The sequence below is a fragment of the Corapipo altera genome, unplaced genomic scaffold, assembly GCF_003945725.1.
Source record: "Corapipo altera isolate COAL_440 unplaced genomic scaffold, ASM394572v1 65, whole genome shotgun sequence".
Lineage (NCBI taxonomy): Eukaryota > Metazoa > Chordata > Aves > Passeriformes > Pipridae > Corapipo > Corapipo altera.
In genome coordinates this window covers 7,142,086-7,168,555 of record NW_020884891.1, presented here as the reverse complement: position 1 = coordinate 7,168,555, position 26,470 = coordinate 7,142,086, and the positions used below count along the sequence as shown (strand labels likewise).

Sequence of the window (26,470 nt, the reverse complement as noted above, 5' to 3'; positions counted from 1 at the left end):
AAATAAACAAGCTGCAAATGATTTGCTTTTGTAAAGCCTTCCATATTCTTCCACTCTAGGAGAACTGATCACCAAAATCCACACAAAAACAGAAATACAGCACACTTTTCTACAACATTTTTGATTTCAGTGCTGACCTTGAAACTCTGAGTGAAAAAAGAGATGGTGTCCAGGACTGTCAGGCACACTTCGGTGGCAATATTGCCCTCCAGTAATGCCTGGTGCACAATATCTGCTTCTGAGGTGCCTGCATCTGTGGGCAAAGAGAAAATCAGGAGGAAACAGTGTTCAACACTCCAACTCCCACAAGATCTAAATGCGGATATAGACAAGGTTCTCCCCTTGCACTTCACTGGGTTTGGGAGATAAAGCAAGAATAGCAAGATGCTGAATTTGCCAGCTCCATTCAGAGAAGCTGCCTCAGCCTGATGCCAAGAGAGAGAACCAGTATCAGTATTACCCCTTTATATCACTGTCTTTAAAGCCAGACAGACAATGAGCTGTCCAAGTTGCCTCCACGAAGGGGAAATGGCAAAGTGTTTCAATGGGACAAAATTAACCCACATGGAACGGCTGAGAGCAGATTCCAGCACAGGTCTGTGCAGGGCAGCTCTCCTGCCTGCCCTGCTCACTACCCAAACCAAGGTGTTGCCTGCACACACACTCAGCCAAGAAGCTGAGCCAAGACAGGCAAGAGGAAAAAGTCACACAAGTCCTAAGTCCCAGCAGTGATTTTTAGGGGACTGGCTTAAACATCACCCCCACCCAATTAGGAATGTTGCAGGAAGAAGTGGTGACCACTGTAACTCCATAGAGTTTGAGTATCCTGAAGCAACAAGCAGCAAGTGGAAAATGGCTGCATGGAATTTTCATCAGGCTAACGCTCCACAGACCCATCCCACCGTGCTGTACGTACTGTGGTTGAGTGTGAAGGAGGTCTCCAAGCTGCCCAGATGCTGGAGCCGCACCCCGGCTCTGCTGCGGAGCGCTGGCATCGTCTGGGATTTCCTGTCTGCTGCCGTGTGCTTGGATAACCAGGCATCGTGCACCCTGCAAGGGGAAGCAAACACTGCGGGTTTGGACCAGCAACAGCGGCCACACCGCTATAGGATTACATGAGGCACGAGGATGGAGACCTCCTCCCTCCAACACACTGATCTGGTTTATCCTGGACAATCCCAGTGGGACTGACCAGGCTACGATGATCTCGCCTGCTCCAGACGGCCCTAGAGCTACTGCAAGAGCAGTGCTGCTGCTCGGGAAGCAGGGAGGGAGCTGTGACTCGTGTCTCACCTGCAGCCAGCTGGGGGGGACACTGCCAACCTGCGCTCGCCTGGGCCTGGGGATCGCATGCAGGAGCTGGAGGGGAGGGAAGGGGCAGGGTGCTGAGATGCAGGGCCCCTGCTCACAGCACAGTGCTGAGCAGAGCCCCGGCCCCACGGGCTTCCTGCCAGCTAGGGTTTGCCCAGCGTGGGTGTGCATGCGCCCTTCCTGCCTCGGCTGTGGCAGGGAGCACCGGGACAGCACCCACACCCTGGCAGCTGATGGAGGAAGGCAGTACCTGGCAATATTCCTCTTGCCCACGTATCTGAAGTGAAATAAACACACCCTAGGAAGAAAGCGAAATACGTATCTGTTAGAGATCCTGCAGATCAGGAACGATCCAGAACATTGTCCTGGCCTGCAGAGATACTCCTCTGTGCACGAGGGTTTGGGTCTGTATTTACAAGTCACTTGACCTCACACCCATGGTTTCCAAACCCTATGGCACAGCCCTGTCTTCTCACCCATCTGTTCCACCAAACCCACTGCAATGTGGAGGCTGTGCTGTGAGCCCTGCTCATTCACACATGGTGGGACATAGCCCAGGCCGAGCACAGGGCACTGCCACTTCACTGTGCTCCCTTGATATACACTTGTTTCTCCTCAGAGAGAGGAAGAGTATTTCATTACAACTGGACAGACACCCCTAGTGTTGCACAGGGCAGTGAGTGCACTGTGGTCTCCTCCTTAGCCAGCACTGACCACATGAAGGTGCAGTGTTTGAATAGCCACCTCATCATACTCACTCCAGAAGCACAAGGACATTGATCAGCTCCTGGGGAGAGAATTTGTTCCAATATGCTAAAAGAGTTTCTGAAAGAAAAAGAAAAGCAGTACACTGAGATTTAAAATCTCAAAGAGGGACCTTACAGACCAAAACTGTCAGTGATGGTCCCTTGTGCTTCTGGCTGCCCCCACTGAGCAGGAGTCACCAACCTTCAGAGATCATCTTCACAATGTAGAGGTAGCACATCAGAAGTGTCCGGATCTCAAACTGGTCCAGCCGGCTGCAGTGTGACACACTGCTCCTCATGGAACTTCTGCGGGCCTGTTGGGACACAGATGTGACATGGAGGACCACGGCCCTGGGTCCCTGGGCTGTGCCCAAGCAGAGTGTGGGGTCAGACGCCGGGCAGCGTGGGCACAGCGAACCCGGCACACACCAGATGTGCTGCCATTCCCCCTGCCCCCCAACTTGAGCACCCCACAGCACCATGTTTTGGAGACAGCTCATCCTTTGGGGTTGCTGCCCATCCCGCCTGGAAATCCCGGACACACGACTGAACGCTTCTCTGCCCAGAAAAACAAATGTCTGGGCAGGGAATGAGGCCTTATCTGGCAAAACACACAACAGTCTGATTTCACTTCCCCTGCTCTCTGCAGCATCTAAACTCCCAGACGTTTTTAAAGACAGTTCTTGTAACAAAAGAGTTCTTTGGCTATCACAGTTTAAAGCAAGAATCTAACTTTCTGTTAAAGGCATATACTTCAAAACAAAAAGTCAGTTATTAAAAAAAGGAGGAAATTTCAGCTTAAGACTTTTTTTTCTCCCCCGTGATTTTTGGAAGTATTCTGATTTTCTCCTACTTAGGCAAAATACTACTCCTATTTAGGCAAAATAAATGAAATCCTGTTGGTGAATCAATTTATGTGGGAAAGTCTTGGGCACTGTGTGGTGGGAAACATGACTTTTAAGGTTATACCAATTTTATTTTGCATCCTCTGTGCTTGCCCTAGCCATATCCTCCAACAAATGGATACAATTAAGCCCTAAGCAGGACACTTATCCTAAAACTGTGCGTCACATGTTTGGAGAGTGACCCACAGATCTCATTTGCTGTTTATTCTGGGAAAAGCTGTGGATGTGACTCATAATAAAGCAGAAAGAAACAATCATTTTAGAGTTGGAGATGCGTGCTATAGCCAGAGTTTTGCTATTGACCATGCCAAACTATGAAGTCAGCACACAATTCACTCCAGGGCAACAGGCACAGAGCAACCTGTCTGCCTCTGTAGAGCAGCACTGAAGCTGTGCCCCTCCATGTGGCATTGCTTTTATGTGGTTTTGTGGATATTGCATTCCCTAACAGAAAAGCCTTTTTCAACAATTCTGAAAAGTGTACCTTCAAGGGCACAGAGGAGGATGTCTGGCCGTGGGGGAAAGAGCTGAGCTGCAAGTGATATTGCTTTCTGCAACACCTCAACACCACCAGCAACACTGAAGCACATGCTCAGGGCTTTGCTGAACAGTTTGATAGTCAAGTGTTTGGCTATACTTGGTCTTGTAGCTCTGTGATTTATGAAGGAGAGCTTGCAAGGCCCCACCTCTGCTAAGCATGTCAGGACACAGCCAGGAGCCCAGATAATCTTTGCCTTGCAAGGGCCAAACTTTTTGAAGATGGATCAATGATTCATGCCAACCTAGGCATTTGGAAAGCACCTTGAGCAAAACCAGGGGCTGGATTGCACAAATACCTGATTTCCATGCGTGCAATCTGCCAAGAAGAAAGTACACCCTGTCCAAATAGTGGGGTCAGAGCTTTTTGTGGAGTGACTGCAGTCACCTTCTGCAAGTTTGGGCCTGTGGTTATTGGCCTGTGCCGGTTTTTCATCAAACAGCTCATCTTAAGTCAGTGGTCACTGGCAATCTCACACCACAGTGCTTTGTTTCCCAGACATGCATGGAAACCAGTTCCCGGCACCAGACACTGGACTCTGGCCAGGCTCAGACCCATCCACACACAGGGAGAATGTCTGAGTATGGATAAACACACCATGGGAGCAGAGATTTTCCACACAGATTTTGCCTTTCATCTTTAACAAGTAATTTGTCAACAGTTCTATTTTTGGCTCAGGGATGTTTGAAGAGGGAAAGCATACCAGACCAGTGACTCTGACCTCCTCTGGTAAACATCAATCTGTTTGTTTCCAAACAGAGAGATCTATAAGCTGGCTTTGGAGACCATTAACACAGGGAACTCCTTCTCCCTCCCCCTTATTTAACATATCCCGCAGACTGCTGTAGTGAGCGCTGTTATTTCCAGCTCCTGATACATTACAGTTTCACTCTGATCCGGGGAACTGGTTGCCCCCTCCGAGTTCAGGGATCCTTTTGAGTCCTCTCGCTTTATTGCATGGCCATTTGGAAGGGCTGCTCCACAGGCTGAAAAAAAAAACCCAGACCCCACAATTAAGCCCTTTGCCCCAGCACTTGTCAGTGCAGCACAGACAGAGAGTGGAGGACACAATTCAGACAGCACTGATGGGGCTTGGCAAAGCCCCAGGTCAAAAGCTGCAAAAAGGACAAATCTGGAAAGGACAGTCGGGGTGACACCACATCCATGGAAATGCAGGTAGACTCTCTGAGGGCTTTCAGGAGATGACTGTTTCGGGTTTGGGGTAACAGGGTTTGGGTTTTTCAGGCTGATAACAGTTGTGTTAAAAATAAATGGGAGTGCTAAAATTTAGAAAAATTAAATTTACCTGGATCTTTGTCTGCAATCAGGCTGGATCTATTTGAGGGGGATGCAAAACTGCATATGAATTCATCCCTGGATGCCTGTAAAGCAATATATGGTTTTTGTGACAAATAGAAGGTTACACCTATTCTCTTACAGAAGAGAATAATGCAATACAAAAAGGCAAATTAGAGCAGTTTTTAAAAACAACACAGCAGAAAACAAAAATCTATATCCTTACTTCCATAACAAAGAAACAAAAACTTCAGGAGTAGAAAGAATAGCAGAAGATATTAAAGTCACAGCAGCATTTTCTCCTTTGTTTTTCATCTTTTGAGTTGAAATTTTGAATTGTTTTTCTCAAATGTCTTATTTGTTTTTCTTTTGCCCCAAACAAGGAGGGAAGTCTAGTCTGCAAGGATAAGGCCACCTGGGAACCACACACAACTCTGAGGCAACGCCCCATAACAGTTGCTGGAGTCCAAGGCTGAGTCCTGTGTCAACTTGTTGCACTTGGAGGGATTTACGGCATCTCAGGGCACTACACATACTGTACAGAAACATGTTAAACATGTTAAAAAAGGAAGAGTCCTTGTACCCAGTTCTGCAGACAGAACTAAGTCACAGAAAAGCCAAATTAAAAGAAACAAGCACCTTACGGGCCTGTGGGGAGTGGAAAAAAACCACTTATTTCTAAAGCTGAGCCTGGCTCTAGGCAGTGAAGTTGCACAGGGGGCGTGTGGGGAGAGCAGGACAGACAGAGAGGGCAAAGAGGCATCACTGGGCTTTACTCACGGGACTGGAGGCAGATGCACAGGAATAAAGTGCCTCACGACTGGCCACGCGCTGGAGGTTCTCCAGGAGCACCCCAAAGAGTGGCAGGTACAGCTGGGCAATTTTTGCCTGCTGGTTCTGAAAACAGGGAGAAAAACACAGGTAAAAGCCCAGGTTTCCAATGGACTCAGAAAGGGAAACTCTTGAGCCAAAGCACATGTACACATATACGGGTATTTACACACTGTATATGGTGTCTTGAGGACATGTGTTGGTTTGGCTTCTCATCTCCAGTTCTAGAGCTGCCAGGGAGGTTTTATCCTTCTAGCAACAAGCTTGGGGCACTCGGGGATTTTGGAGGTTAAATAACATTTCCAGTCATACAGGATGTGTGACAAACTAAATCCCGGATTTCCTAACTCTTTAACTGCTACTTATGACTTACATGGCTTGATTTTTAAGTACAACACCTAGGAGTAATGGAATAGAAACATTTGCCCCATGCCTGGTGCTGGCTATTGCTTCCAGTAGGGAATTCTCCACAGCAAATGCTTCTAGTGACAACAGTTTGTAGGAACAGATTAATTTGGATTAAGCGATACATATCAAAAATGGTTTGGTTGACATTTTCTAAATGGAGGGCTCTTTCACATCCAATTATTTTTTGTTAAACATTTATTATTCTGGATTTGACAGAAAAGTTACAAAATAAAAAAAAAGGAAAGAAATTTAAGGCTTGCAAATTGAATGGAACATTTTGAATGATAAAAGAATCCAGTTTTTTCTCGTGATTCGGTATAACGAAAGATAAAAGAAATCTTGAAAACACTCATGGGATGAGAAAACCTCTTGGCCATTGATAGAGATAGAGTCTCCTTGGCTGGAGCGAGACTGTGCCAATAGACCCTGCCACACTCAGCCTGTGATGTAATTTTTTGCTTTGGTGCCTCTGGACACCAGCTGAGCATCCTGCCCTGGCTCCAGACAGTTTCCTGGTCACATAGCCTGGAGCACAATACATGTACAAATACCCCATGAGACAACTGTGACACAGGTGGAGTTTCTGGGAAGTCAGGGAGAGCGCTGCACACTGAGAGGGTAAACAGCTCCTGAGTTAGTGTGAGGGGTTCCAGGCACCCAGAAGTGCAGGAACAGTCTGCCTCTGACCCAGCCTTGGCAGGGAGGTGGCAAATCTCTCCTGAGATATCAAGTCTTGCCAGCTGCCATGGGCTGCAGTTTCGTTTCCAGGCTGTGTAACCACCACGGATCCTCACTGCGGAGAAAACCAAGCCCACCTCCCACTCAGCCCTTCAAACAGGTAGAGAAGGGAGGGAAGAGGAGCTGGCTCTGGGCCCATTCGGGCCACTCCTCCCACCCTTCATGCCAGGAAGTTATCCATGTCCCCAGTAAAACTCAGCAATGCAGCACCCTAGGAGCAATTTGAGGACCTAAACACTAAACAGGGGCATGTTATCAGGCTAGAGCAAGGACAGGTAGTGTCTGCACAGGTAGATGGGCACTTTTGAGGGCCTTTGTGTCAGCAGGGAGCAGCACCAAGATAAAACAAGCCCATCTCCAGGCTCTGAGCATTACCACACTCTGAGCCTCTGCCTGAAGAACACTGACAGCTACCCAGCGGAAATCCAGCGTCTCATGAGAACTGAGATCCTCTCCTCTGAGTCACTAATTAGGAAAACATGCAGCTGACTAGTAACAGAGATCAGTTCTGTTTCCTGATTATAGCATATTAACACAGGATATGAATTTAAGCCCAAAACCAGAACATCATTGATGTTGCCTAATTTTGTTGAACAACCTCTTCGCTAATGACACTTTCAAGTTCCTTAATGGCTTAGGGCTTTATTACCTAAATACTCAGGATGAATAAGGGGGCTGCAGTTATCTGACTGCATTATTTTCATTTCTAGATGGTTTCTCAGAGCTATTACTGTTCTACCATAACTATCAGTTATTTACAGCAATTTCCTAAAAAGTAATGAGTGCACCATGCAATATCTAAAAGTCTGATGTGTGCGGTTTTTTTCATAAAGTTCAACAACATTATGTTAAAAAGACAACAAAACAGGCCTGACCTTGTGCTGGTATCTGTTGTCAAAGGCATGCTTGATCAAGAGATTTTTTAAGACTGAGATGGCTGTATATCTGATATCATAGTTGTCCTGCAAGGCAACAGAGGCTTCTCTGAGAAGCATCCCCACCAGGAAATGGTGCCTGCAATACTCGTCAGTTAAACTGTACTCGAGATTTACATCTGAAAGAAACAGCAAGGCAACGGTTAAGGGAAATGTTTTGAGAAAAAGGTCACTTAAACTACTATAGTCCTCCAGAAGGGTTCATCACTCTCTCCTGCAGTGCACTGATCTTTCATAATGCCTGAACTGAATATACAGTTTTCTCCACCATTGAGCTAAGTCATAGCAAATAATTTGGCATCTTCCAGTTCAGGATGTTTATTAATTGCAGCCCTCTCTGTTTCAGAAGCACCTGAAACAGATGTGATGCTTTGCAAAGCTTACCTCTCCAGTGAGTAATTTGTAAAGGCAGAGATGGATGAAATGGGGAAAGACAGGACAACTTAGTGCCTGGGGGCTGCTTTACTCCTGACTGGCAGTTATCCTGTAAATCCCCAAACTACCCACATTGCAGGAGTGCCAACCTCCACCAAGCATCTGTGAGTGTGGGAATGGGCAGTGGAGATGGTGGGTTTAGGACATCCAGCCCTGGAGTGCTGCTCTGTAGCTCATTCCACATCCACCATGACATCTGCATTCCTTCTCTCCATGTTAGAGAGCAGAGCAAAGGCAAATACTCCTGCTGGGATAGGGATGCAAACGAGGAGCAGGTGCCAAGTGCTCAGTACTGCATCCTCCATCAGTCTGCACAGCTGGACAGCTGCATGGGCTGGGGAGCTGGGGTAGAGCTCCAGGCAGCTGCTTGTCAGAAACTGTGAGATTCCCTCAGCTTCCCACCAGCAGATATTGAACACAGCTCCTTAGAACATGTGCTGACTCCCAGGAGAAAGGCAGCTCAAGATCTGATTACCCTGGTTAACTTAACTTGTACCCTGCATCTCGCGTAGAGTCAGGTTATATTCTGTAATCAAAGGAGTGGGTGCTACAAGGATAAGGCATCACTTCCATGGATGTGCCTGGACAGTGCAGCAGAGAACCAACAGTCAGAGATTTCAGTGCAGGGTGTGTGTGCACTTGGGCTGCTATGAATGACCTCGTCCTGACACCATTATCTCTGTCAGACAACCCATACACCGAATTAGAGCTGTGCTCTGCTCAGACCTTTTTTTTGGAAACACGTGTGAAAGTTTTTCTGTGGTAAGGCAGGGTGCATACACATAGCTTTGAAAATTCCAGCCAAAGGGTTACAACAGCTCCGCGGCTGCAAAAAATATTTTTGGGTTCACTGATTCATAAGTAGCATTTACTCAATTGTGAAACTGTGATTCAGAGGAAAGAGAAAGCAATCTGGAACATTATCTAGCTTTCATTGTTAGTCATGTTAGCAAATGCTTAATTGTCACACAATATGGTTATTTCATTAGTTGAATGCAAGCTAATTGATTCGAAGGTGTATATTTAATTTGACATTAGAGGATTTGGTCATTCCAGTTGGACCTACCTACTGAAGTGAACCGTTCCACAGCAAATGAAAAAAAGTCTAATTCATGTGTAAAAAGAAAAGGGACAAATAAAAAGACGGCAAAAATAAATGGGAACAAGTAATGCTCTAAATCTTGGAGAAACAGGACTGTATGTCATGTTTAAATATTATTTGTAAGGCTATTGCTTAATTCCCAGCTTCTATCAATCCCTTGGGTTTTTTCCTATCACAGGATTGCAAAACCAATTGCAAGCTGCTGGTTGTGAGGCCAAGTTTGGGGCTTGCTTTGGCTGATGTCTCCAGGTACAGCAGAAGGGACACACACCACCAATGCAGAATTAGCTGAGATGTTTCAGAGAAACTGCTCCAACATGCAACTCTTCAACTCAATGGGATGTGGTTGCTGGAATGTGCTCTGTCATCATGCCTGTCTGCAGTGACTGAAGCTGCAGAAACCCTCTTTATCCACCTCCCTGGGGGCTATTCCTTCTTTTCCCAGAAACAGAGCAGTAAGGGTTTGGGCCCCTTACTGGGGCCCCTTTGGACCTCTCTCTTCCTCCAAACAGGTTGATAAAGAGGTGAGGCATGCCAGCAGGGTATCTCCTTGGTGATGTGCACTTTGTACCTCTCCATCTCTGAGCCTGCAGTCCCCTGTAACCACAGGTCTGTCCATAAAACCAGACAAGCCTGCAATGGAGATGCATCACTATATCCTTCTACCATGGCAGGCAGAGCTCAGGCACCACTGCAAAGGCACTTCAGCTACCTGTGGGAGGGCTGCTGTACTGGCAAGAGCTGTGTGTAAATCTCAGTTGGTAGATCTCAGTCACAATAAACACAGGAGGACAGATGAGCTGCCCTTACAGCTTCTCAGTTTAACCATCTCAAATGCAAAGGTGAATGTTAACCAAGAAAGAGCATCCCTATGTTATCATGCCACTAAAAAGCATCAGGGAGGCACTATGGATGTGTTTTTCTCAGCCATTTCCAGCAAAACTTTTTGTTAAATGATGCCAGGCAAGTAGTCAAATTGGTGTAAGACATTAGCAGCTGGTTCAGAAAGCTCTGAGAGGTCACACACACACACACACACACACACACACACACATATATATATAAATCAAAATAAGGGATACTTCACAGTTACTGTTGCTTCTGCCATCTGCATGTGTGTGGAACCACTTTAGGACTTGTACAGCTACACCCTGAGGCACAACCAAACATCCCCTTTCCTCCATCAGAATAAATCATACAATCATAAAACCACTGGGCTGTCACATGGGGGAATCCCAAACCTCACTCTCCTCTCCTGTACTTATATTGGCCAAGCTATTAGCATCCAAACCTGGCAGTGTTTACTGTATTTATCTAGCACAGATGAGAAAGTGGGACCCAGGGAGAATGAGGGTATCTCCATAGCACTCTTGGGAGGCCACTGATGTCCACACTGCCATCGGTGGCACAGCTCCAGCCACCCACTCTTGCTCAGTGCCTCAGCTCAGCCCCTTGTAAACCCCATCTGAGCTGCTGAGCAGCTTCAGGACCAAAGGGGACATGGTGTGACAGCAAAAGCAGTGTGGATATGTGGTGGTGCACAGCACTTATGCCCTTGGAATGCACTAAGGACTGGCATGGGCTCAAGCTCTCTGCTGGCTGCCTTCAGCCCAGGTTTGAGTACAAGCTCAAACACGCTGTGCCCTGCTGTGCTCTTGTTCAAAATGAAAGGAGAAGGTAACCTAGGTCACCTTCTGGTGGCCACAAGGGGAGCTGGCACTGCAGCAGTGAGTTCAGTCTGTTCTCCTATATTTCCATTCCCTACAGTACCCATTGATGAGACATCCACTTCTCAGGGGATGCTGACACTCATGAGAACAAAGGATTACACTTGCACAGCTTCTGTATTTACTGAAACACGGGCAGTTTCTTTCGGATATTGTTAGTCCCACGCAAACTTAAATATAGGAAACACTGAAAAGAATGACTGCATACCATTGTGGAGCAAAATTATGTAAACCTGAAAGAAAAGCATCTTGTCCTGAGGTTAATGTAAATCAGGCTAACGAGGACATACATTTCCTTGACACCAAACCAAAGTCCATGTAGTAACAAGCCATCAAGACTAATAAATTATAGCTCTTTAGCCAGTCTCTTGAGAAAGGACATACCTTGAACTCTTTGCAGCTTGGGTTTGGAAAAGGTCATTGGCAAGTTCAGAGGAATGTAGTGCTCGTGATTGCAAATGGTTTGAAGAAATTCAAACTTGTATTCAACCAGCAGCTGGGATAAAAAAAAGACAAACACAAACTATGTTTTCAGTTTGACCCATGTGCTTCCAGTTTGATGTGCTTGTTGCACAAGAATTGGGGAATCTAAAGAGCATGTGGTAAAACTCACTAATAAATGGCAAATTTCTGTGTTGTTCCCACCAAGTGTCAGTGCATGCAGCTGTCACTTGAGACTTCTTTTCCTTTTTCATCCAGACTATTAACCAATCTCTCCTTTACTTCTGACTCTTTACATTACTTGGAAACTTAACTGGATACAGGCTCTTGGTCCAGACAAAGAGGTCTCTGCCTCCAAAAGACTCTGCAGGAACAGAGTCTAAAAGGCCTCCAAGAGTTGTATAAAATAATTACTACAGAGCTTTGACTAATGTAGATAAGTACAACTGCAAGCCACCTTTCAAGAAACCTACTGCTTACCTTAGGGTCTTTTGGGCTGAATCCAGAAACGTAATCATTTATCAAGTTAAAAACAAATCCTCTGTCCATAAAGGTCAGACAACGCTGGAGAAAAAATAGCAAGATGTGAGCAATGATTAAAAATTAAAGTAATCATGCTAAATCTTCTCCATATTACTGTCTGCCAGCAGCCCGATTTGATTCTCCAGATGCTGCCGACTTTCCAAAACATACTTGATCCTGTTTCTCTGAAACTATTTGGATGATCTCGCATAAGTCTCCCGTGGACAATAGAAATATTTAAAATGAGATTATACATATTTCAGGTTCCAAACAGCTGCTAGGCATGACTGAAAACCCGAGGTAACATGTAGAGTTAGTGCTCCTCGGAAAGAGAAAGTTACTTTCCTAGGAAAGCTTGTCTCCTCCAGAGTTTTGACAACTGAAAAAAAACCAAGTACAAGATAAAGTAAAAGCATATTTGTTTGCTTGCTCCTTATTTCTCTTTATCTGTCTTTTTGTTTTTCTGGTAGAAACCTTGGGAGAAGGTAAGAAGCTGCTGACCTTCAGGAAGTTAGCCAAGCTAAAGTTGACGTTCCTGGACTCCTCGGGGATCTCGTTATAGCGAATGGTCACGTGAGGAATGATGGCAAGCAGCAGCGAATGCAGGGCGTGCTGGTAGGACTCGGGGAACCGCTGGCCTCTGGGCAGCTGAAACCAAAAGCACACCCAAACTCAGTGCTGCAAGCCAGCCCGAGTCCAGACACAAGTTCTTTAGCATTTGTTTTAGTTGTTTGCTAACAAAACACTGGCCAAAGACAGCACTGGCTGCAACTGGAGTAGGTAGTAACAGAAAAGGAGGGTGCACAAGCTGTAAGGAGGTCTGGAATTTTTAAATTACAATTGAGAGTGAAAAGGGGAAAAAGGGAAAAGTAAAGCAAAAGGAAAAAGGCTAGATGTTCAGCTTGGCATGGTTGGGTTTTTTTTTAAATAAAGAGTTACAAAGCTTTTCAGAAAAACTTTTGGAGGAGAGTCAGATAGCTTGTGACAGCATTGACCAAATTTATTTTTACCTTGATTTTGTTCTCTTCCAGTAAGTACATTGCCATGGACTTTGCCAGTGCTTCAAAGAAAAACCACGAGTACTAGAATGAACAAAGAATACTATTACTTTTCTCAGCAGGACTGACATTCCCTGACTCTGTGGAGAAGCACCTATTTGTGAGGGAGAGTTCACACTCTCAAATGGCATTTTTTTAGCACAGTTGTGCTTGGCGTGGGTGCCTTTGCTACCCAGAGATGTCCTGCCAGTCTTAGGCTGGGAACAGATCCATCCCCTCTGCATCCCAGTGCATCCTGCCAAGAGCCAGCAGAGCTTGGGGTGTAAGCCCTGCAAAGGCCCAGAGGCAGAAACTCAGTCTGCCTCCTGTGAGTCACCCCTCATGTATGGCTTGAGGAAAATAGGTAAAACTGACAAGATAAACAACCCTTTGCTGTGTCCTGCCATGAGCCTAAACACAGCCAGGTTCTCTGCAAGAATTCATCTCTGTTGTAAGGGGAGAACCTCAAGGATGTGGATGTGAGAAGCTGCCCCAGTAGCTTTGTCCCGGCAGTGGGTTTAGATGAGTGTAAGTGTTGGGCTTTATACCAGACACCCTTTTCCTCCCCTCCATCCTTGACAGCCAAGTACAGCCAATACTTCACCTTGAGTAGCTTATTGATGGCTAGAAAATCTGCTGATTGCTTCAAGATTGTGGCCATGGAAAGGACCAGGATTTCATGGGTCATCTTCGCCTGTTTGACACTTGGCTTCTCAGCTCGAAAGACATACTGAGGCAAGAACAACAGTGTCAGTGGTGTGCCTGCTCCCAGCAGGGAGTTTGGAGAAGCAGTGTGTCGTGACTGACCTTTATGAAGGAGCGCAAGTAGTGGTCTAGACCTTCTTCATGGCACTTGGACACAATGTGCAGAAGAACCCTGAGGAGAAACATGGTTTGTGTTCAGCACGCAATGCGAGGGCAAGTTCCTTCAGCTCACAGAAGTAGAAACCATGTGTGTCCTATCCTGCTCAACCTCAAAACCTGCTGGCACAGCCTGATTTGCAGAGAGCCAGCACCCCTCACAGCTCCTGTGGCTGCACCATCCTTGCACAAAGCACTCAGACACGAGGTGGCCAAAGCCTCTTCTTCACTTTTGTGCTGGGCCAGGTATCACCAGCTCACTTCAACACTCAAGACTCCTTGCACGATGAGACGAGATAAAACAGTCTCATCGTTTTTATAATCTGATACCTTCCTGCATCCCCTGAATTTATTAATTCTGGAAGCCTCCTTTTTTGTTGAACTTGCATCATATGGTTCTTGTTACATGCACTGGACTATTTTGGGTTGTCACCTTGTAGTTCAGGAGGGTCAAGCAGACCCTGGAGAATATGCAAGCCCTCTGGAAGCACTCCCAGGAGTGAAGGCAGTAAGAGCCCAGTTTCCCCAGCCAGCACTGAGGATTTACAATTCAGTCCCACCAGAGGGAACAATAAACTGTTGCATGTTTTCACAAACCCCACAGGCCAAACCACAAGGAGCAGTTTACAAGCCATTTATCAGATAAACTGGGTTTTAAATTCCACTATGAAAGTCTGATGAAAAAACAGTTGCCATTAAACAGAAAGCTACTGACAAACTGGAGAGCATCAGGTCAAGCTTTGAAGAAATCTCTGGAAATTAAGGTGGGAGTTGGTCACCTGATCCCCTGTCCTTGCCCCCGGTGATTTAAACAGAGTGGAATTACAGTATTCCACACAGGAGAAGTCCTCACAACCCAAAACATATGGCACAAAGCTGTGACTGCAATAGGCACTGCATCCCTGGGGAAGCAGGGCTCAAGTCCCACATCCCTGGGGGAGCAGGGCTCAGCCTCCAACCTCCAGTTCCATGCTAGCAGGGTGCTTCTGGTACATGGATGCACGGTATGTACTAGAACCAGAGGAGGATCTCCATGGAGTGGCATCCAGCATCCCCTTTTGCCCTGGCAGCACTTCACTGAGGAATAACCTGAGGAGGAAGATGGATGTTTCAGTGCATCCCTCAGTTTCAGACAGTTATGGCCAGTGCTAAGCAGGGAAGGTGCTTTTGCCCCTTGAGCTGCCTTCAGTCCCTTGCTTGCCTGCAGCTGGGGGCTCCATGGGCCCAGGCTGGTGCCGCCAGAACAGCGCTGGGGGACCCGAGCAGGCACAGCTGGAGCAGCTGCTCCTGCTGCTGCAGCACAACACACCCAGCTCTGGGTAACTTGTAGCAATCCTGACAGAGGGGACTGGTGTGCTGGGATGAGACCTGGGCATGGCTCCCCACATCTGCTGCCTGCAGCTGGGATGTGCCTGGATACTTTGGTGCCTATAGACACCCCAATAACTCAGCTTCCAGAGCCATCTCTGCCAGCAAACCCTTTTGAAAAGCAAACCAGGAGTATCTTTAAAGTACCGCATTTTTCCCCATGCATCTCCCAGACCAGGGCCCCATGAAGCCCTACAACACCCAGATGTGCCAGGGGAAGAGAGCAGCAGGGGACAGCCAGTGCTGTCACTTAGCACCCTGTACTGGGAAACCAGACCCTGCTTTGCACTGTCATTTGTGGCTTTGCATTTGTAACCAAAGATGGGATGGTTTGCCCAACACTCACATGGTGCAGTTGACAGCTACTTCATCCTCCTGGGTCACGTTTGTGAGGACTCTAAATAGTTGCATAAGAATTACAGGTAGAAACTGAATCATTACTTGGATCTCCATGGCGTGCAAACACTAAAACAAATGTTCAAAACACAGACACTTTTAGTTCAACATTTTGCAGATGTTAAACATTTACAGTCCACAGACATTCTGTGGCAATAGGACAGGTGTTAGCAAATGCTTCAGGGTGTGGCCTTCAGGGTGTGGAGGATGGGGGAACTTGGACCCATAGCAGCACTAACTGCCTCCTTCCAGCTCACAGATTCCAGCTGCACACCTTTGAGGAGCAGCATGAATCCTTGTCTCCGATGTGCCCTGATAGCTATGACTTAATTAGAGCTCACATGCTATGATTTGACTGAAAACCCCCAAAATTTAAGGCTGAAGTTTAGCTCCCAAGTCTTGTCATTACTTTGCGCCAGTTTTTTGAAATGCCATTTTCACAAGTGCCTTTGGAGCATGAGAACCTGCTGCCTAATGAATTGCACTAAGACTTTTCACCAGAAACCATAGCTTGCTACCAGAAATGGGATTTAAGGGACTTGGTGAAGGTCAAGATAACCTGGTACAAATGCTCTCTACCCATCTCATAAAACTCTTGTGTCTGAACCTCATGATACGAATCTAGGAAAGACAGTGCATTTAATTTTCAGTTTTCAAACCTGCAAATCTAATGAAGTGTTTTTAAATCTCCATCTAGTTATTGAAATAACTGAAATTATTGAGGTCTTGGTGATTAAGAATCCCTCACTTGTAGTTAGCACAGACATGTCTCCCTGTCTTTAGGTTGCAGCGAGGGCGCTGGGGCTTGGCAGGGCTGGGACCTGATGAAATGCTCACAACAAATTTAGTGTGATTTTAGTGCTTGGTTTCAAAACCTGCCACTATTTCTATTTCTTAAAATATTTGTACATTATCTGACACACATTCAGTAACTTTGTGGTGATACATCCCCGCCGCTGAAAGTGGAGCTGTTGCTACAGCAGCACTCTCAAACCCAGGCAGTGATGGAAGGAAATAAGGATAGTAAATAGCCAGTATATAATATTCCTGGCAGAAGCCTTTGGTGGACCTGCTCCAAGGTCCTTACTCATGCTGCAGAAATTGCCAAAAAGCTGGGTCTAGGTCACAGGTCACCTCTGGTCAGATTTAACTGGCTGGTAATCCCACATATCTTTTTCAGCCTTAAAAAAGAATCCTGTTTTGAATGGGCTTCCAGAAAACAAGGAATTGTGCTACAGTTTAAAGGTTGGAATCAGTCCTAGGGCAGCAGGGGAAGAATGTGAGTCCACCAGGAGGAAGGTTTTGCCATGAGAATGGCAGAGTCATGCTTGTTTTATCTGCTGTGGAAGGGAGGGGAGCAGCACACAGACAATTGTGTCAGTGAGTGAGGGTAAAGATACTGCACAATGCACAGGGCCCCAGTGCTGCAGTGAGGGCCTGTTCCTACAGGACAGGGGTCTGGGTATTTGCTGATGGTCTGTAAAAACACAAACAAAGCCCACCAACAGACACTGTTCACCTTTAGGCATTTAACGAGTTCTCCTGGGACCTCCTTAGCTCCCGCCTGAACCAGCTGGCAGTACTGGAAGAATTTGTGCAAGTGTATGTCCTGGAAGAGACAAATGAGTTCAATTCAGTAGCCTCAACATTTGTCAACTACTACTCTGCAGCTTACATTCAAAAATCTGCTGTTTTACCTAGAGCAGTGGGCCATGCCCCCACCAGTGGCTCTCTTGATCCCCAGCTGCCATCTCCTAGGACTGCAGTACTGCTCCTTGTCTTTTCCAACATACCCATCCACTGCCCATCCCTGGGCTCCCAACCATACTCAAGATTAAGCACAAAATTTCCAGCAGTGTTAAAATTCTCCTGTGTTGCACTACCCTGAGTCCCAATCCCCATCCAACACTGGCCTGGAAAAACAGAAGCCTTCCCCTCACAACTGCGACTCTTAGAGACTGCCTGACCTTCTGCATCACTGACATCCTACCGTCCATCCGAGGCAGGCTCTCCTTACCATTATTCTCCCTCCTCTTCCAAGGATAAATTTAATTACTGGGTTATTTAACCCTGAAAAGCATCTGGGAATATAATGTGGTGGGAAGTGGAACTACTGTGCTGCTTTCAGTGTTGTACGGAATCAGTAAGGCATTAAACCAGATTCAGATGCTGAAAGCGAATTTCTGTGAATGTACAGGCAGCTGATGACATTCAGCACAGGACAAGTCCTGCCAAGGGCATTTTCCCATGAGCAGTGCTGACAGGAGGTGCCCCAGATCATGTGCTGGGGATCTTTGCTGCACATCATGTGAAGCTTGAGGATGTCCACCACTACCATAAGGTGGCAGAATGCACAAGCACTTGATAAAACAGCCTGAACTAGTTTCAAAGGAAAATCAGGACTCTTGTTTTCTTGTGTCTACCTCTCATATCCACCAGTTCTTCTCTCTTTTGTGTCATTGAAGCAGCTCATTTGCTCAGGTGTTTCCTTTGTCCTGCCAGTTACAGTGCAATTGACTAAGAAAACATCAGCTTCTCCCCTGGGCTCATGCACTCACACAATCATTTTATCACATCCAGACAAGGAGCAGATCCCTGCAAGTAATCTCAGCTCTGCTGCTACAGAAGTATCTCAGTGCTGCTCTGCAAACCAGGTACCTCTTTCCCACACCAGCTACGGTTTAGCAGCAGTAGAGACACAGCAATTGCTTCCTCTGCATTTGCATTGCAAGTCTTCAAGAGTGAGGTGCTTGACTTACCTGGGTGTAAATTGTTGAGTCCAAATGGATTCTGATTTTAAACAGTGGCTTTGCTCCATCCACCCATTTTGCATCCACGCTGGGCTGCTGTGAACAGACAACATTCAAGTGCTTGGTTTCAGACTGGTGAGAAGGTGGCTCTGTACAGACACCCAGAGCCCACGTGCTCACTCTCCTGCACTTGCCACCTGCAACAGCCTAGTCCAGCCTGCCACCGAAATATTCTCTACAACCTGTATAACCAGGGAAAGTGGAATTAAAGGTGTCCTGTTTCCCATCCCTAAGAACTTTAAGCTTTGGGGTTGCCCTGCAGTACAGACCTTTCCAGCTGAGCAGAGCATCAACAGGAGCCCAGAACTTACAGTGGCAACAGAAGCTCAACTTTCCTCTTCCTTTTACATTTAGGCCCATTTTAAATGGCTTTCCTACCTTTCGTGACTCTGTGTCTCCAAGACCCAGGTAGCCGGGTGGAAGGTTGGATGAAACCGGCAGCTGCCGCTCCAGGGTGACGATCCGCCCATCCTTCAGCAACGGGACCCAGGCGTATCCCACTGTGGAGGCAACCAGTGGGGCAGAGTTAGCAGACACACAGTGATACATGTTCAGCTCAAACAGAGCTGTCTCTCACCCTGGGAAGTCTGAACTTGCAGTTGTGCAAGTGGTTTCAGAGAGGTTGGGATCAACCACGTCAGTGTTGTCAAAGCACCTTTTACCCGGTGACTTGGTGAATGAAATTCAGACACAGCACAACCAAGACCAGGAGTGGGTTTGAGGGGCAGAAACAGTGCATGAGCCATGGCTGTGCACCATGATGAGGGTCCTTTGAGGACTGGATGAATGGAGAGGCATCCCGACCAGTGGGACTTGGGTGTGCACATGTCTAGTGTGGGCAGGATCAGCCCCTGAGGCCTTGACTGAGTGTCAGGTTTTTGTTGGTGTCTTGCCTGAGAACAGCCTATTTGTGCAAGTCAGGAACATGCAGAAAGATCTGTCAGATTGCAGCAAAAATCTGAGCTTTAGTATACACCAAAAACATTGAGTGTATTCCAGTTTAGACCTACAATTTTGCACTAGGTTGCTTTTAGAAAAGAAAATTCAGATAGACTAGTATTTTAATCAAATACTTTTTCAAGACCCTACATTCATTTTATCTTGGCCTTTTCCACTCCAACAAAAATAATTTAAGCATTGAACATACCTTGAGTTTCAACGGTGTCCTGTTTTTTCGATGTTGCCTTTGTATTAATTTCACAGCTGACATGATAGAAGGTGAAAAGCAAATGATGCTTTTGATGGAGGTGAATTGGAAGCTCAATTTTAATCTAAAATGATATCATGATAGATCAGGCTGTATTTTTGTGGAGTAATATTTTAGTTCTATTTTATTTCACAAACGCTATGTTGTATGCAGTTACACAAGATATATTCTTACCCATTTTAAGTAACTCCTGGCTAACATTTTCATCATATTTGCAACATTACTTATTAATGGGGGTGTGTGATTGGAGGCACAAAGCGTGACAGTACAGACAGCAGAAAACAAACTGACATTAAAAATTGACAAAGGCTCTGGCTTTGCTGAGCCCTTCTGCTGAGGCAAAGGGCTGGTGATTATCTTTACCCATATTTCACCCAGCCCTGCAAAGAGAGGTATCCCTGAAAAGCCCCTTGGCATTGTAGCATCCAGGAAAATCTGCTATTTCCCACATTTTGTTTTTACCTCATCATAGAACTCTGGACTCTGGTTGTGATGCAGCACAGCAGCATACGCGTTTGTGGTCAGGAGAGGGCCTCCAGGTTTGCCATATATACACTGGAAACACAAATGAAGAGCTGAATTCAGGGTTGCTACCATCCTAAATTAGCCAGTCAAATTAAAACAGCAATGGAAACTTGGTGTTTTCCTATTGCCTGCTCAGACTGGCTGGCACAGCAGTGAGCAAATGGCAGCCCCATTAACAGGTACCCACCTTTAGTGGCCTGGCATCAGCTTCATCTGAATCCCTGAACTCAACACAGACAGCAATATTCCTTGCCTGAAATGGGGGAGAACAGGAGGATGAGCCATTGCTACAGGCCAGCAGCATCACCCCAGCCCTCGCTCCAGGTCACTCACCTTCGCAAACACCTTCTGGTTCTCATACTTCAAATGCAAGGGGTAGACATAGAGGTGGTTTTTGTAGACAGTGAAGGGGTAACAGTATTTTGCAACTTCTGGGACAAGCTCCTCCACTTCCACCGCAACGTCCTCACAGCTCTTCTCAAAAGGCTTTATAGGAATGTAAGAAGCTGTGACACAATCTGGAAGAAAATAAGAACAGAAAAAATTAAGTCCACTAGAAAAGCCTTTTGGACAGGAGATTAGCCTACAAGAGCTGCCAAAAGTCCATGGAGTGACAATGAACACATCACAAGTCCTTTCTTTGCCTCAGTTCCTTTAAATGCAAAGTAAAGAATCACACTGACCACGTTTGTGAAGCCCTCCAGTGTTATGGATCAAAAACGTCATATGAGATTGATGTAATAACACCAGCAAAAGCAGGCAGGTGGTTTCCTTTAGATTTAGGATGTGATGGCCAAACTGGAAAGCAGATGAACCCCTCAGGTAAACCTCTGCACTTGGCTCACATCCCTCCAGAGAATCCATCAGAAAGACTTATAAGGCAGTGGTTATGCTGAATTACTCATTTCTCATTGCACCCCCAAGATACTCTTGTTAATGAAACAGAAAAATTCCACATAGAAGCATCAACTCCTGAGGCTCGAGTCATCAGCATTTATTTTAAGATCCAAGATCCTTACTTGTGAAGTCTAGCGGGACATCTTTGATGATGATATTTAACTGGGCTGGAATGACTTGTAGTTTTGTCTTCTCTGGTCTGCATTAGAGAAAGGAACAAGAGTGTGAATCTTGAAAGCTCAGGTGCTGAACACATCAGCAGCACTTCTTGCTACCTTCTGAGTGTTTTAGAAATTGTCATCTCGTGCTTACACTTAACTGTTTCAAAATGTATGTTAAAATGCCTGCCCAGCCCCTACACCAGTCTCTCACACTTACTTCTTATACTCTGCTAAAAGCTTCAGCATATCTTCGTTTGAGAGTTTGCTGCTGTCTTGCTTGTAGAGGGGTGAGAATTTTCCTTCAGCATCAAGAGTGCCCTGGGAGTCTTTGAAAACTGGTCTGCAAAAAAAAAAAAAAAAAGAGGTAAGTTTCCTAAATGTTGATAAATACACAGACACTGAGGTCTTTGACATCTCTGAAAGGCAGTTTATAGGGTGAGAGGTTCACTGCCCTGCAACTGCCCTGCACACCACCAGACCTGACTGCTCTCCCATCCTCACATGGTGCTTAGACCCCACACAGCCTTCAATGCAGCGTGTCACACTGAATCACATGGGACATCACCCATTTCCCTTCTCTCCAGCCAGGTCAGGAGGACACATCCAGCCCATTTCCAAGCCTGGTCCACAATCATGAACACCCTTCCATCCCCTCCCAGGGGATGCATTCCAGAGATGCAGAGCAACACAGTTCCCTGCACCAGGCCACTCAGCTCTTTGCTGTCCAAAGGCAGCTCTTTACCCAGCAGGAATAAATCTGAAGCCAAAGTCAATGCCCATACAGAGCCCATCATTAAGCTGAGGTACCACTTGAAAGAGAGCTGAGTGCTGGCTCCCAGGATTCAGATGTATCCCAGAAATACAATCTCGAAGGTGAGCAGCTAGTGTCACAGGAAAATCCAGCTCAAGAGTACACACTGCAAGCAATATACCATCGAATTCCATCCCACTGTGACAGTTTTCTGTGTTCCCATGTCATTACCATCCCTTTTGTCAGCACCAAAATGCAATTTAGCACTAGGAGGCAGCGGATGATCTTGCCTTCAGGCCTTCCTCTCATTGAGATTTGAGAGTTAGCAGTGACATCCTTTATCAGTCCCAGTAAAGAACAGCAAGGGAATGCGATTCCTACCTCTAGCCATTCTCAAGAACATTAATTAAAACAGTTTAAGATGGAAAACAAGCCCCAGCTGACTGCCACCTCTAGGCTGGGAGATCCTCTACTCTCATCCTGTCCCTGGCAATGGATGGTGGCAGGAGGGAGTTTCTGCACTGATTTCCGTGGTAGCATGGTACGGTGTAATTTGTTCCCAGGAATGCTCTTCCCTGACAGCAGTAGCTACAGGTCATTAGGAAGGTTACTGCCTTCCCAGCACTGTTTACTTTTTAATACTTTGTTTCTAATTCTAGAAAGAGCATTTCAGGCCAATCCCAATTCTGTTTTGGGAGTCAGAGCCAAACTCTGCCCCCGGCTGCAGCTTCACTGACTTCAGTCACTTGGCCCTTTGCCCACTCGGCCGACTGGTGCCTTGGATAACTCACAGCAGCAGCAGCTCCTGCCATGGGCAAAGCCCAGTCTGAGGATACTCACCTGGCAGCCCAACCGAAGGGCATCCGGTACTGCCCCAGACGGCTGCACACCTGCTTGGCCACCTTATGGACTTTCTGGGCAGTCTGCAAAACACCAGAGAGGCGGGTTAGTGTGTGCCAGGACTTCCTTGCTGCCCTGGGAAAGGAGTGAGGAGTGCTGCACTCTCCAGGAAAAAGCATCTCTCCACGGGGCACAGCTCCTCAGGCACACAGCACAACAGTTGCTGCAGCAGCTGACAGACACCCCTGTTTGCCACTTCACTCCATCCACAGTTATTACTTTGAAAAGCAATAGCAAACATTGAGGGCACAGTCATATTAAACCTATTATATTAGTTTATTTTCCAAAATTAACTGCAAATGGCTCATCTCATACAGACTTAGAAAGTGTGCCAAGGGAATGCCATCATCACTGGGTGTTCTATAATTGACTTTTCAGGAACTAATTTTGAGTGGCTGCAACAAGGCAGCATGAGCTCCACTTGACATGCAGAAACTGATAGTGGTTGCAGCAGGGTCTCTCCCTTGCATATTAGGAAAAATTTCTTCACTGAAAGCATTATCAAGCACTATAACAGGCTGCCCAGAGAAGTGGTGGAGTCACCATCCCTGGAGGTATTTAAAAGACATGCTGAAGTGGTGTTTAGGGACATGGTTTAGTGTTGGGCTTGGCAGTGCCGGTTTAATGGCTGGACTCGATCTTTCCCGACCTAAAGGATTCTTATGTAGACACTTCGTTCTGGACATGAAGTGTGCCACTTTTTGCTGCCAGTCCAGGCTTTGCCTTGGCGAAGTGCAATGGGGAAAGGTCCCCATGCCCCAAGTGCTTGGATCTTTCGAAAAATCCTCTGCCCTTTCCAAGGGAAGGAATCGAATCTCCCAGGACAGCCCAGCTGAACTGAAGCCAGCCTGGGAACAGTGCAAACAGAACAAACAAAGGTTGTATTTATCAGAAAGAAACTAAATAGAAGCAGGAACAACCCGTGTTTCAGACCACACTACTCCCTGCAGCAGAAGAGAGCACCACTAAGGAGATACTCTCATGGCCCCACCCAATACCTTTCCAGGGTCCGAATTCTTCATGTAGGGCTCTACACAGTGTGCAATGCTGCCCTGCAGCACCTTCTCCACACGGGCCACCAGGAAGATCTCTGCATGTGGATCAGTCACGGAGAAAACCCCCTGCAACAGACAGGCAGCAGCTGTCAGACAGCAGGACACCTGACATGCACTGCAGGGTTTGCCCCCAGTCATCAAACTGTCCCTTCCCACAACCCACACTCACCCTGCCCTGGTTGCTGCTGTGGATAGGCCAAAGGGACTATCATGACCAGGCTTGAGCATGGTCAAGTGTTGAAAAACTCTGTCTGGTGCTCTGCCTGTCACTGCCAGCGAGCCCGAAGTGGCAAACTCAACCCTGACCAAAACCCCACAGCTCAAGAGAAAAGTTGACTTGTGGTTCCCCACGCAGTGGGTAACACCACGCTGCCAGGTTGCTGAACAGCCACAGCCTCAACAGAGGCACAGAATGAGGAGAAGGTCAGATATTCACCCGTTTTATGTAGTGCAGGCAGGACTCGGGGACCCCGTGCACGAGGTTCTCGCCTGGCGAGCGTCCCTTGGCTCCCTCCGCTCCGGACACGGAGCTCTCCAGCAGCATCTCACGGACAGACGGGGGGTTCAGGTCCACGTGGAAGTCAGCTGAAATCTTGCAATTATTTTTCAGGTCGAATAACGCCAAGCTTAGGAAAAAGGGCTCAACCTGGAAATTTGATGGAATGCACGCGTCAAAAAAAAAAAATGCACAGCACAGGTTCAAGGGTATCAGCATTGCCTTCCCTGCTAAGGAAACTGGGAACCTTCTGTATGTGTTTGTGCCTTTAGCTTTGTATGCCAGCATTCTACAGAATTCTTACAGATAATCCATGGTTTTTGCTTTATAAATATATAAATCTGTTTTTTCCCTGCACCTTCTTGCATTTTGATCTGGTCAATTAGAAAAAAGCTACTTTAAAGCCATCAATGAAATAAAAAGAATGAAATCCATATGTTTTTTACATAAGTGGTAAACTACAAAGTCAGAAAGAAAAGATGAACTCAGTTCATCAGAGCTGTTTATCCTTTGCAATGAGAAATAGATCAGCTTAAGAGTGTTTATGATCACATGCTAAAGACCACTACTGATTTCCCAAAGTCCATCAGCTCTGGACGGCCCAACTGTGACACTCAAAACGTTCCTCAGATGCTCTCCCAGGAGGAAAGTTAGTTCTCCCAGCCAGGGCAGCTCAAATACAAGGCTAACACTGCTGAGGAACTGCATGTGCAAAATCTGCCAACCTCTTTTGTAGCTACTGACCTTGACAACACAAGGCAAGTGGCAATAATGCATGTATTTTTAATTCAAAAATTGCAGTAGGCGTGCATCCATGTGAAGATAAAAACTAAGGCCTGAAGATAAGACTGTAGAGTGCCTGAGATATTCCAACATGACTCAAGGCATTACATCAATGCTGCAAATGTGCTGATTAGGTCTCACTCTGGACCTGATTAAGGATGAATAATAAGAACCTTTGCTATTAGCGATGCGTCCGTCTCCTGGGAGTTACTGAGGAGAACGAGCCTGGTGTCGTGTATGGAGCCTGCTGTCCTGTATTGGAGCTGGGAGCTGCCAATATGAAACCATCACAGAGAAGCCTTTGTGGTTCTAACAGGCATCAGGCAGGGCAGCATCAGTAGAGATGGGGCAGTGCCAGGGCTGCTGCCTCCCCTGTGATGCTACCTGCTGCTCTACCTGCAGAAAGGGGTGATCCAGAGCAAGAGCAGGACAGGACAACGGGGATTATTTTGGGAGGAAAGACTTGAGGAGACTGGTCTGCTCAGCCCAGCAGAACAAAGGTTGAGGTGAGATGTAACAGCTGTCTACAGATATCAGAGGCTCAGAAAATACAATAGATTTTTAGGCTAAGGCACAACTTTGGTACGATAACAAATGCATATAATAAAGTGGTTGTGAATATGGTTAGGCTGGGAGTCAGAAGAAGGTTCCAGAACAAGGAAATCCCTTGCCATTAGGGGAAATGAAATAAAAACCAGCCATGAGTGGTTTGGAGATGGAGCTTAATCATTTACCAACAGGACTTTCACGGGGACCCAGAATTTGGCAGACACAGGCTCCCCATTCCTTCTGCCTCTGAACTGCTGGTTTCCCAGCAGTCCCAGTTACTGCAAGTTGAGGCATGTCAGGACAGACCCTGTCCCCAAACACATTTTTGGAACACCAAAATACCAAGGCAGACAAATCCTGTAATGACTCTGGGCCAGCAGTCACCACCTGCCAGATCCCAACAGAGTTCATGGCAAAATGGGATGTAACCACCCAGATTAATTTGCCAAGGGCTTTTCTTGCTGGTGAGGAGAAAGAAGACAAAGCAGGACACACTGGAGCTCCCCTTACGTTGGTGGGTCCTCCTTCTGCCCTGTCACTGAGATGAGCAAGGAGGTTGAGGGAGAAGTCCTGGCAGCACACCACAAAGCGCCGGCTGCACTTTTCCTCAAATGGCTTCACGTCTGGCTCAATCCCTGAGAAGTCTAGTCTCTAGATAGCAAACAAACAAATCTGGTCTCATTAAAAAAGAAAATAAACCCCTGAATAATCTTAAGGGATAACATTATGGCCAATACTA

General features: G+C 46.5%; 1 protein-coding gene across 7 annotated transcripts in view; it reads right to left on the bottom strand.

Moving 5' to 3' along the window:
* Window positions 1–26,470, bottom strand: part of DOCK11 (dedicator of cytokinesis 11) — an 80,927-nt gene that overhangs the window by 23,826 nt on the left and 30,631 nt on the right. For 3 of the 7 annotated variants that reach the window (XM_027645349.1, XM_027645343.1, XM_027645345.1), the window contains exons 11-41: window positions 26,242–26,382; window positions 24,340–24,549; window positions 23,847–23,969; window positions 22,789–22,871; window positions 21,415–21,537; window positions 21,159–21,235; window positions 20,473–20,657; window positions 20,327–20,392; window positions 20,077–20,169; window positions 19,555–19,678; window positions 18,786–18,907; window positions 18,357–18,443; window positions 17,117–17,206; window positions 15,548–15,666; window positions 13,780–13,849; window positions 13,577–13,702; window positions 12,946–13,017; window positions 12,437–12,583; window positions 11,894–11,977; window positions 11,357–11,468; window positions 9,210–9,248; window positions 7,649–7,827; window positions 5,577–5,693; window positions 4,807–4,882; window positions 4,383–4,486; window positions 2,260–2,371; window positions 2,070–2,136; window positions 1,562–1,609; window positions 1,294–1,359; window positions 917–1,050; window positions 138–253 (exon numbers count right to left, since the gene is read on the bottom strand). In XM_027645349.1, coding sequence (XP_027501150.1) covers window positions 138–253; window positions 917–1,050; window positions 1,294–1,359; window positions 1,562–1,609; window positions 2,070–2,136; window positions 2,260–2,371; window positions 4,383–4,486; window positions 4,807–4,882; window positions 5,577–5,693; window positions 7,649–7,827; window positions 9,210–9,248; window positions 11,357–11,468; window positions 11,894–11,977; window positions 12,437–12,583; window positions 12,946–13,017; window positions 13,577–13,702; window positions 13,780–13,849; window positions 15,548–15,666; window positions 17,117–17,206; window positions 18,357–18,443; window positions 18,786–18,907; window positions 19,555–19,678; window positions 20,077–20,169; window positions 20,327–20,392; window positions 20,473–20,657; window positions 21,159–21,235; window positions 21,415–21,537; window positions 22,789–22,871; window positions 23,847–23,969; window positions 24,340–24,549; window positions 26,242–26,382 — 3,312 coding nt within the window. The remainder of the gene's footprint in view (window positions 1–137; window positions 254–916; window positions 1,051–1,293; window positions 1,360–1,561; window positions 1,610–2,069; window positions 2,137–2,259; window positions 2,372–4,382; window positions 4,487–4,806; window positions 4,883–5,576; window positions 5,694–7,648; window positions 7,828–9,209; window positions 9,249–11,356; window positions 11,469–11,893; window positions 11,978–12,436; window positions 12,584–12,945; window positions 13,018–13,576; window positions 13,703–13,779; window positions 13,850–15,547; window positions 15,667–17,116; window positions 17,207–18,356; window positions 18,444–18,785; window positions 18,908–19,554; window positions 19,679–20,076; window positions 20,170–20,326; window positions 20,393–20,472; window positions 20,658–21,158; window positions 21,236–21,414; window positions 21,538–22,788; window positions 22,872–23,846; window positions 23,970–24,339; window positions 24,550–26,241; window positions 26,383–26,470) is intronic. The other 4 variants (XM_027645344.1, XM_027645347.1, XM_027645346.1 and 1 more) reach the window with 4 other exon arrangements.